An 11461-nucleotide genomic window follows, 5' to 3' on the forward strand; every position below is an offset into this window, starting at 1 on the left:
TTTATTCTATACGTTCTAAATAATGGGGATTAGTGTATATTTTCTGTGCAACACACACAGAATAGAATTAATAAAATACATTCGTAAAAACATTCATTGAGAGAGAAAAACAAAAATGAAAAAATTCATAGTTTTATTAAAACATTTGAAATAAATTTAAAGTCTATGCTCCGATCCGGCCGCTTCCTCCGCCTTCAGTGCCTCAAGCTGCCTGTACAAGGGCGAGGTCAGGTCCACCTTGGGCCCCACATCCAGGCTGATCCGGAGGCCCCAAAGTCAGTGTCCCCCAAGAATTTTTTTTTATTGACATCACCCCAGAGAACTCTGCAAATGTCAAAATGACCAAAACTGTCCAGAACACATGGAAGAAGAAGGAAAAAAGGGGGGAATGGGAGAATGACAGGTGAAGTTGTTGCACCTTTTGGTTTGTCCCGTTAGCTGTCGTAACAGCCGTTACTCGCATTATTTGTTAGGCAGTAATGATAAGTAATCAAATGAAGACAATGTTCTATTTTATATTTTAAATTGTGTGGCATGTTATCTTATAAGTTAAAGGCAATCCTAAAACTATTGGTATTTGAATTTTTTTAAAGCTTCTTTAAATCATTGATGGAGGGGGGGCGCCATATAAAATCTCACCTATGGCGCTACATTGGCGAGGGCCGGCCCTGGCCGTGACAGCGCAACTGTAGGGACTTTAAATGTCTACAAGGTCTTTCTTGTTTTAACACAAAATGTCACCACAGATCCACCAAAGTTGACATTTGATGTTAAGGCTTTATGTTTGTTACATATATCAAATTATATTTGTATTATTATGATACATGCATTTAAGTTTTGTCGTTAGACACGAGCCATCAAGAACATTTTATTTTAGCAAGTTCGGCTTTCAACAATCATGTACTCAAACCATAGTCATGTTCGTTAGCATAGCAGACACAGGTGGTCAGCTGTCCCGTTTTCCCGTGTCTGCGTGGGTTTTTTTCCGGGCAGTCCGGTTTCCTCCCATATCCCAAAAACATGCATGGTTGATTGATTGAAGACTCTAAATTGGGAATGTGTGCGCGAATGGTTGTTTGTTTATATGTGCCCTGCGATTGGCTGGCGACCAGTTCAGGGTGCACCCCGCCTCTCGCCCGAAGATGGCTGGGATAGGCTCCAGCGCACCCGTGACCCTTGTGAGGATAAAGCGGAACAGAAAATGGATGGATGGATGAAAAGTGATGGTTTTGGAATTGGGAGGATTCCGCCTGACACCTGCGATACTGGTCACGGAACGATTTCAATTCATGAGTCAAAATTCCACTGTTTGTTATTTCACCAGTGTGGCGTAAACTGTAGCAGCTCTCACTTTGTGGAAGGTTGGTGGGCCCGAAATTAAAGTGTGAAATATGTGACCTGAAACTTTTTTATTCTGTACGTTCTAAATAATGGGGATTACTGTATATTTTCTGTGCAACACACACAGAATAGAATGAATAAAATACATTTGTAAAGACATTCATTGAGAGAGAAAAACAAAAAATGAATACATTCAAAGAAAATGTATATAGGTTTATTAAAACATTTGAAATAAATTTAAAGTCTATGCTCCGATCCGGCCGCTTCCTCCGCCTTCAGTGCCTCAAGCTGCCTGTACAAGGCCGAGGTCAGGTCCACCTTGGGCCCCACATCCAGGCTCCATCCGGAGGCCCCAAAGTCAGTGTCCCCCAAGAAAAATTGGACACGAGGTCCTCGTCGGGCCCCGTTGAGGGCACCGGGGCCAATACCGCGAGCTGTGGCGCAGGCGCTGCAAACACAAATAAAAACATAGGTCAGTTCTGAGACGCGAGTCATGAAACGGCTTTCAAAATCATCTAATGATTGCCAGTGCAATATTCTGCCTTTCCCCAGGTTATAAAATGCTCAGTTTGCTTTGAAACAGAGGTAGTAACTGTTAGTAGTCGTCAGGAATTTGGTCCACAATGTAAAGATTTCAATCCACTTTTCAGTTTAAAGCGAAATTATGGACAGAAGTACCAAGGAATATTGGGGCCATAATGAAAATTGAAGGTGCTGTGATTATATAATACTGTGTAAAACTGCACTGCATCATACTGACAGATGTTTCTAATATTGTGGCGACCCCATTTAGCGGTAAATAGACCAAGGACAGTAGCAAAATATTAGGAACATCTCGACAATCAACATATAAGTGCATCTCAATACATGGAAGAAATTACATATTTAATTCCATTTAATTCGTTTTTTTTTTGTTTTTTTTTAAGGAAATAAAGTAGGCGGAACGGTGGACGACTGGTTAGAGCGTCTACCTCACAGTTCTGAGGACCAGGGTTCAATCCCCGGTCCCGCCTGTGTGGAGTTTGCATGTTCTCCCCGTGCCTGCATGGGTTTTCTCCGGGAACTCCGGTTTCCACCCACATCCCAAAAACATGCGTGGGAGGTTAATTGACAACTCTCAATTGCCCGTAGGTGTGAATGTGAGTGCGAATGGTTGTTTGTTTGTATGTGCCCTGCGATTGGCTGGCAACCAGTTCAGGGTGTAACCCGCCTCCTGCCCGATGATAGCTGGGATAGGATCCAGCACGCCAAGGAAGGAGAAGCGGCTTGGAAAATGGATGGATGGATGGATAGGAAATAAAGTCAGAAGGCCAATTCTGACCTAATTTCTCTCTTAAAAATCATTTCAAGTGTTTATGTTCTAATTTCTTGGTGGTAAACTTTAGCTTTCCACCTGCTTTGATATAATCCAATATATAAAAAAAAAAAATTGAATTTCACTCTTTCAATGGAACGACTGAAATTAAATGCTAATTCACTGAGATGCACCTATACATTATTTTTGTAGAGGCAGAATTTCAGAGCCACGTAGTAGGCTTTGGACAGATTTATATGAACTAAAAATACTTCGATATACTGTACTGACCGGTCAGATGATTTACGCTGGTGGCTGCACTGCCCCACTTTCTCTTTTGGTTTTTGCCCTAAACAAAAACAAAACAAAAAAGCATGGAGTCGTCGCACACAAAACATTTGAGAAATTATTCTTGACTGTTGTTGCTCCACTGTATCATAACTAAATGACTCTGGGACTCACGTAGTTGTCTCTGTAGGTCCAGTCCGGGTACCTGGTGGCGTGGATCCGACTGAGCCGCTCAGATTCTTGGAAGTAACTGAGCTGCTCAGCCGGCGTCAGCGACTTCCACTGTGGACATCACCAAAGTGTCAGCGCACACATGCAGAACAAGCGACGAGGACGTGTTTGTCGCAAACACACTCACCAGTTGCCCGAGGACCTTATTGACAGCAGCACTGTCTTGCCATGGCGCAGCGGCCTTCACAAAACCTCCATGAAGATCATGAACGCATGAGGGGGCTTCTTGATGTAAGGCGCAGTGGACTTCTCCGTGCATTTATTCCTCTTTGTTCTCATGGGAAAACAAAGCATCAGCATGTCGCCTCTGTGTGCATGTGCCGGGAAATACATTTTACAGAGAATACTTACTTTGAATTCGATGGCGAACGTCGAGGAGGATGGCGAACTGGCCCAGGCACCAGCTCGGAAAAGTTCTGTCCTGTTGTCCAAACACCTCAAGACGCACGTGTTGAATAACAGGAAGTGTGCGAAGATGCAAACATTCAGTTCGCTCCCTCACCGGCCCCACATCCAGGCCCCATCCTGAGACCCCAAACTCAGTGTCCCCCAAGAGAAAATTGGACACGAGGTCCTCGTCGGGCCTCGTTTTGGGCACCGGGGCCGGTACCACAAGCTCTGGATTTATAAAAACATTTGCAATATATTTAAAGTGGATGCTCCGATCCGGCCGCTTCCTCCGCCTCCAGTGCCTCAAGCTGCCTGTACAAGGCTGACGTCAGGTCCACCTCGGGCCCCACATCCAGGCTCAGTGCGGAGCCCCCAAAGTCTGTGTCCCCCAATAAAATACTGGACACGAGGTCCTCGTCGGACCCCGTTGAGGGCACCGGGGCCGGTACCGCGAGCTGTGGCGCAGGCGCTGCAAACACAAATAAAAACACAGGTCAGTTCTGAGACGCGAGTCATGAAACGACTTTCAAAATAATCTCATGACTGCCACTGCAATATTCTGCCTTTCCTCAGGTTGTATAATGCTCAGTTTGCTTGGAACCAGAGGTAGTAACTGTACGTAGTCGTCAGGAATTTGGTACACAATGTAAAGATTTCAGTCCACTTTTCAGATTAAGGCGAAATTATGGAGAGAAGTACCAAAGCATATTTGGGCCATAACAAAAATTGAAGCTGCTGTGATCCCATTTACCGGTAGATCGACGAAGGACAGTGGCAAAATATTAGGAACATCTCTATCATCAACATATAAGTGCATCTCAATGCATGGAAGATATTTTCTATTTAATTAAAATTAAACATTAATAATAATGTATCTTATAATTTTATTATTATTATTTTTGTAAAGGCAGAATATCAGAGCGACGTAGTAGGCTTTGGGCAAGTTTATAGGAACTAAAAATACTTAGATATACTGTACTTACCGGTCAGATGATTTACGCTGGTGGCTGCACTGCCCCACTTTCTCTTTTGCCCTAAACAAACAAACAAAAAAAGCATGGGGTCATCGTACACAAAAGCATTTGAGAAATTATTCTTGACTGTTGTTGCTCCACTGTATAATAACTAAATGACACTGGGACTCACGTAGTTGTCTCTGTAGGTCCAGTCCGGGTACCTGGTGGCGTGGATCCGACTGAGCCGCTCAGATTCTTGGAAGTAACTGAGCTGCTCAGCCGGCGTCAGCGACTTCCACTGTGGACATCACCAAAGTGTCAGCGCACACATGCAGAACAAGCGACGAGGACGTGTTTGTTGCAAACACAACTCACCATTTGCCCCAGGACCTTGTTGACCGCGGCGCTGTCTTGCCGTGTCGCAGCGGCCTTCACGAATGGCCGCTGCTCCTTCATGAAAATGAGATATGCGTTCGGGGCTTTTTTGACATAAGGCGCGGCGGTGGACGTGTCCCCGCATTTCCTCCTCTTTGTGCTAATGGGAAAACAAAGCATCAGCATGTCGCCTCTGTGTGCATGTGCCAGGAAAGACATTTGACAGAGAATACTGACTCTGAATTCGCTGGCGATGGCCGAGGAGGATGGCGAACTGGGCCCGGCACCAGCTTGGAAAAGGTCTGTCTTAATCTCACCACCGACGGTGCACCGCTGACCTGCAAAAAAAAATTGTTATTAACGTACTTTTTATTACTACTCAGTTGTAACAAGTAACTAAAATTCCTCAACAGCAGAATAAGAAGCACCATAAAACATGATTTAAGATAGGATAATATTGTATCCCCAATGAGCAAATGTCGGTGTAACAGGAGCACACAGTACATTATTTAGCAAATAATAAAAATACATAGAAACAAAGCTTTATACAATGACTTTCTTAAACCTAAGTGGCTTGTGACCCAACCCCCCCAAAAAGAAAAAAACGGACACTTGTGTCTATGGATTAAGATCAATTATTACAGTATGGAATCACATTTTTGCTGCATGTTCCAAACATTTCCATGTGCGCATTTGAGATTTATGTATGAATCGTCTCCTACCTGCTCTCGTTGGTTGAGCATCTTGCCCGAGTCCGCGCTCACCACTTCCAAAATGGTTTCCAACCGTCGGTTGTCCATCATTTCACTTGGAATGGGCTTTGCTTGTTCACTTGGTATTTATTTCCTTCCCATTATTAGGACCGCCCAAAATAACTCAATCCGCCAATCAAACGGCGAAGACTGGGGTGCTCTTTGTGACGTCACGTGTCACGTTCAAAGAGCGGCGATGGCTAAGCTAACGAGCGAGCTAGCTAACTGACGGCCAATTTGACCGACATTTTGTCCATTCCACCCCGACGAAAATAATAAAAACGCCTCTTTTGACCTTCAGAGACCATCACAATATGGTGAGTCTTTTCGAAGGGGCTTGCGATGTGGCCGCCATTTTAGGAGCCACAATGTTCAAAACAACAGTCAAAGCGATTTTAGCTTAGAAAAAAAGACAAATATATCCATGACACTCCGTTAATGTCCTGTTCTGGGTGGTCGTTTTTGCCAGACACAACATAAATTGGTTCAATTCATCTAACAGCCGTAAAACATTCAGACATATTGTAAAATTGAAACAAATGCCAAATGGCGGTACATTTCTTGTATTTACCTCAGGTTTCCAAGTTTTCTCAAGTATTTAGCTGGCCGCCATTTCACAATATTTTGCTGTTAACGGTACAAACCACACCAAAAATTAATCAGAGTGACTGATTAAGTGTACGCAGAGGTGGCGGGAGAAGCCAAATACTGTACTCAAGTCAGAATAATGTGACTCGTCTCAGTAAAAAGCAGTCCTCCAAATAATTACTTGAGTAAGAGTAAGAAAGTACTCAGTAGGAGGGGAAAAAAAACGACTCAAGTACTGAGTAACTAGTGAGTAACTTGTGATTTATTATTTATTTATTTTTTTAATCAGACCATGAATGTCAAATAAAATCAAAATAACTAAATAAAATATGAATGTGCAAATTCAGATATTGCTGGACAATATCACTTAATCCAAAACATCATACATAACATCTTTATCAAATAAAATATTTGTAAAATAACAAATTAAGGCAAATTCAGCTCCAAGAAATGGTCTTACACGATACTGTTTCAACTTGTTAAACAGCACACTACTGTAGGCTCACCAGGTAGATTACAAAAACAGGAACAAGGTTGCTGATGATATTAAAATATACACATCACTTTTAAAATGCCAGGGTTTTGAGTTGCACAAGAATTTTTCACCAAGATTCATCATTTTAACACATTTTCAAATATTAATATGCCCTAGAATTTGTACAACTCAACAGTTTTATTTTTTATCTTTTTGAGAGGGGAGGTAAAAATAAACTTGACTGTGATGGACTTGGACAGGACGTTTCACTTGTTGCCTTCTTGGCCATGTCACCATTGCAAAAGAGATGTTCTGTTTTAACTGGCCTTTTACCTGGTTAAATAAAGTTGAAACAAAAGAAATCAAATCTGGTTGCACAAGGATGCACTCCCTCATAACTGGCATCTGGCTGTGTTCAGAATTAACAGTCTGTCGTGGCTGTCGCGGCGCACTTTGATGAGACCGCGATGCCCGATATAGGAGTTTGTGTGCGGACATGTGACTTTCTTGTGTCGTTTGATTGGTAAGCTTGAGTCGAACTTCACTGTGGTAATCACTTTGGATTGGAGCAACGGCGCCTATTGCGAAAATCGAAAATGAAAGTCTAAAAATAGGTCGCGCACGCAATTATTGGAAAATGAAAGTAGCATGTAGAATATTGTAATGGAGTAAAAGTACTGTTCCTTCTTCACATAAATACTCGAGTAAAAGAAAAAAGTATGCTTCATCAAAACTACTCCAACAAGTCCAATTTATCCAAAATGTTACTTGAGTAAATGTAACAGAGTCAATGTAGCGTTTTTCTACCCACCGCTGAGTATATGTTGTTATTTCACACTGTAAAGTTCCCTTTTATGTGGGTTTTGCCAAACAGAGCACAGTCTACAGCTTATTGACCTGACAACAAATGTCAAATTGACTCGACACTTCGAAACGATATGTCGGACAAGTATAATTGGGGGTCAAATTTCAAAGATTTATTGGTTACATGAGACCAGCATTACCAGACAGATCTTCTTTAAACAATCCCAGTGAAGTAAGTATAATTTTCCTGTGATAGCTATGAGATTTTATCGGCCTGATAGGTATCGGCCAATAATTAGCATTTATTTTATTTTATTTTTTTAAATAATTATTTATTATCATAATTCGCCGATCTGATCACTGACGTCATTGATCGGCTCCGCAAAAGATATTTACTCCGCGTCGCCATCATGCACAGTATATTTGAATCTAAAAGCTAGTTTATTTTTTGCATTGTCGCGTGTCTTTTGACGTAGTCCAGGAAATATCTGACGGTAAATACATTTAATTTTAAAAAAAAAACATGTCGGCGGTGTGGAACAGACAACACGTAATGCCCAGATCAGACTACAAGACAAATTTGCTCTTTCACGATTGCACTATGTCAGACAACTGCAATAAAATTTTGTATTCCGATACAACCCCATCCCATTTTTTACGATCATCGGGCTTTATCTTTTAAACTCAAACGCGATTGACGTTCATTTAAGGCTTGCTTGAGGTATGTTCCCTTTTAATACGATACGGCTCGCAAGCAGGCAACAAAATGTTATGTAGCCTAGCAAGCTAGTGGTAGCACGAACGGTTTTACTTAAACATGCCGCCGTTCAGTCGAATCATGCTTTAAAGTTTCGGTGGGGGTGAAGTAATTTAATTAAAAATAAATTAATTTAATTACAGTAATTTAGCACCCATTATTTCTGTCATGTTGGAATGTTGGTTTGACCTGACTGATTAGACTACACGATGTGACGAGAGCAGTGATTTCCAACCTTTATGGAGCCAAGGCACATATTTTACAATTGAAAAATCTCACGGCACACCAACAAACAAAAAACGTCACCAAAAGTGGATACATTAATGACTGCATTTACTTCCTGCCATCTAATAGAAGACCATTCATTGGTTCTGTCTGTCACGATGCCTCACTGGCATAAATAGAGGAACAGAGATACATTATTTATTGTAAATAGAAATTTTTGAGCAATTAAGTACACAAGTATGTACAGTAAATGAACAGGTCATTTAAATAGACACATTCCTCCATCTTGTGATCGGATCGGTTATCGTTTTTTTAAACACGCTGATCAATGAAAAATCCTGATCGTGTAAATCGTAATAGCTATTAAGACAGAAATTCTTTTAAACTGCTGAAAATGCACCAATTTCCGGCCAGCTTCTTAATTCCATGAGAGGAGGGGTCAACATTTTCAGGTGTGATGTTTTTTTTGTTGAATCCAAGTTTCACACTTTCATAATTCACAATGTAATCCAAGATTTGTAGCACACTTGTAGACCTTCTTGGTCGATATAAACATTTAGAAATCATGGGTAAACTACGAAATGTCTTCTACGTCATCAGTGTTGGTTTGGTGTCGGATTCGCCCTCTAAATCCTGATTCTTTATTCATTTTGACAGTCAAGAATGACTTCCGAATGAGAATCAAATCGTTACTCCTTGTACTCGTCCGAAGTAATAGTCCAACAAATAAAAACCCAATTCGGTTATTTGAAAACTATCTATTGAACCGGAAAGAGAGTACGCTGCTGTGTTTTTGCTGCCGCTTCTACCTCTGGAAATGTTTTTCTTGAAATGGCTTGCTTTAACCAGGATCCCTCGCCGTACCGTGACCAAAGGTAAAACCCGCGTTGTTTTTGCACCTGTCGGTGCTGTAAATCCTCACTGCCTTGGACCAGCTGCCCCCTTTCTAGCTAGCCAGCTGGCTACCTCGTCAGGGCTACCTGGCCATGCTGTGTTGGGTCAACTTTATCCCATTAATTTTTTCGTGATCGCCAGCCACCTTGGCGATGGCTTCTTTTCGGCTTCGGTTGTGGCATTGCCATGAATATCCATGCAGCGTGTCGGGCTAGGGTAATGGATGCCTCCTTCTGCGCCAATCTAGGTGGAAGGTTTTTAATTTGACCAACACTGATCAACATTTTTGCCTATTTTCTGACATGTTATGGACCAAACCAGTCACTGAATCATAATCAATTAGTCAGTTTAATCAATGACAAAATTATTGTTATTTTCAGCTGTAGTTTGAATACCAAGGCAAGTAACCAACCAAGCTGTAAACTTTGGATCTATTTGGCAAAACCCACATAAAAATTTACTTTATGCAGTGAAAGATTTCTTTACAGTGTTCCCTCGCTATATCGTGCTTCACCCACCGCAGATTTAGTGCCTTGAAAAAAAAAATCATTTTCATATTGCACAAAATTCCCCATATTTATTTTTTTGTGGTAAAATGAACCCTTCCTATCCTAAAACATTAAGACTATGAAGATAACAAAATAAAAATGTTTCAAAATACATATTAGAAGGAAAAAAATTCAGATAGTGTACAGTACTACTGTGCCTTACTGTATTTGAAAAGAGTTTAAAGGGAGAGTATAGTATAGTAGTATAGTATTGTTTCTAAGCATATGGTAGAGGTGAATAAAAGTTTGGGGTCTCGTGAGGTTCATACAGCAAGAAAAAGATGTACACATCATGCAAAAAGAAAAAAAAAAGGTTTCACTACTTCGCTGATTTCACCTACTGCGATAAAGGAGGAATTTCTATATTTTCATTTTTTTGTGCTGTTTTCTGCAGATGGTTGTAATGTTAAGAGAAAATATATTGTGCAGGTTCATATTGGTACAGCTTCAAAAGCACACCAAGTGAAATATTTAATGATTTTTTTTTTTTTTTTACATGTACATTTTTTATTATTATAGCTTACAGCAAAATAAAATCCAAAATGTATCAGCTCAATAAATTCAAATGTTACTTAACAATCAAATAAACTCACCTTCGTATGAGCTCAGTGATTTTTAACATGGAAAAAGTGCAGCATTTAGCCTTTTTAAAAGTGTTTTCCTTGTGTTTAATGAATAGATATAAGTACTGAGACAAACAAACTTTTCGACCATATTCTAATTTACTGAGATGTATTTGTACACATTACGAAGTGATAAAAGGGGATAGCTTATGCTATTCAGCAAGCAGAAACCTGCGGTAAATGCAGGTAAAAAAATATTTTTTCTTCTCTGAAAATTTCATAGACATACTGTTCTGCCATTTGACATTTATTTCCATGTAACCAGACTCAAACAAATTGGTTTGGTGTTGGTATGACAATTAAATTCCTTGACTCCTTGAATGTTTGCATCTTCATCTTGATGCGTGTGAAGAATTGGACAGATTTCTTAAGAGCTGGCGCCGGGCACCTTTCTCCATCCTCCCCCTCGTCCACCACCACCGAAATCATCAAACCCCTCCTCAAAGTAAGGATTCTCTGCAAAATGTCTTTCCTGGCACGTCCTCACAGAGGCGACATGCGTTTGCTCATGTTTTGTTTTTCCAATAGGAGAAAGAGGAATACAGGGCCCCAAGTATCCACCTGGCCTATTATTAAAGCCCCCCAAGTTTGAGGTAATGTACACAGGGAATAGAATTAATAAAATACATTTGTAAAAACATTTATAGAGGCAATTCATATTAAGCGGCCGAAGTATTGACACGTCACCATTTTTCTCACGAAATATACTTCCAAAGGTGCTATTGACATGAACATTTCACCATATGTTGGGAACAACCCAAGTAATCCATACATAGAAAGAAAATAGAACAAATAAGATCAGAAATTAAGTTCTGTGTAAAAATGTGAAATGACCCAGGGAAAAAGTATTGAACACGAGGAAAGTGAGGTGCAAAAAGGCATGGAAAGCCAAGACAACACCTAAAATCTATCAATAAGCA

The 11461-nt window shown here is 40.6% G+C and overlaps 1 protein-coding gene across 4 annotated transcripts; it reads right to left on the reverse strand.

Moving 5' to 3' along the window:
- Positions 1 to 1539: 1539 nt before the first annotated feature.
- Positions 1540 to 6421, reverse strand: LOC133471437 (transcription factor Sox-13-like). 4 transcript variants are annotated; one of them, XR_009786215.1, is made up of 9 exons: positions 5598 to 6421; positions 5113 to 5213; positions 4876 to 5035; positions 4691 to 4798; positions 4528 to 4578; positions 3282 to 4013; positions 3098 to 3205; positions 2927 to 2984; positions 1540 to 1789 (listed from the first exon to the last, which is right to left on the reverse strand). XR_009786215.1 is itself a non-coding variant. In XM_061760957.1 (5 exons), exons 2-5 carry the CDS (start codon positions 3411 to 3413, stop codon positions 1650 to 1652), a joined length of 438 nt encoding a protein of 145 aa, XP_061616941.1. In that variant the 5' UTR covers positions 3414 to 3428; positions 3506 to 3645; the 3' UTR covers positions 1540 to 1649. The 4 variants fall into 4 exon arrangements, 1 of the variants encoding a protein (XP_061616941.1); XR_009786213.1 differs by having other exon boundaries at positions 4876 to 5213; XR_009786214.1 differs by lacking the exon at positions 5598 to 6421 and having other exon boundaries at positions 5113 to 5518.
- Positions 6422 to 11461: the final 5040 nt, after the last annotated feature.

The sequence above is a fragment of the Phyllopteryx taeniolatus genome, chromosome 21, assembly GCF_024500385.1.
Source record: "Phyllopteryx taeniolatus isolate TA_2022b chromosome 21, UOR_Ptae_1.2, whole genome shotgun sequence".
Classification (NCBI taxonomy): domain Eukaryota; kingdom Metazoa; phylum Chordata; class Actinopteri; order Syngnathiformes; family Syngnathidae; genus Phyllopteryx; species Phyllopteryx taeniolatus.

Bases quoted from the DNA above. Each gene is read 5' to 3' on its own strand.
- LOC133471437 (XM_061760957.1), bottom strand. From the start codon at position 3,413: ATGCACGGAGAAGTCCACTGCGCCTTACATCAAGAAGCCCCCTCATGC. The intron at 3,206-3,281 runs GTGAGTGTGTTT...TGATGTCCACAG, and splicing joins ATAAGGTCCTCGGGCAACTG to TGGAAGTCGCTGACGCCGGC. The intron at 2,985-3,097 runs GTGAGTCCCAGA...GTTTTTGTTTAG, and splicing joins GGACCTACAGAGACAACTAC to GGCAAAAACCAAAAGAGAAA.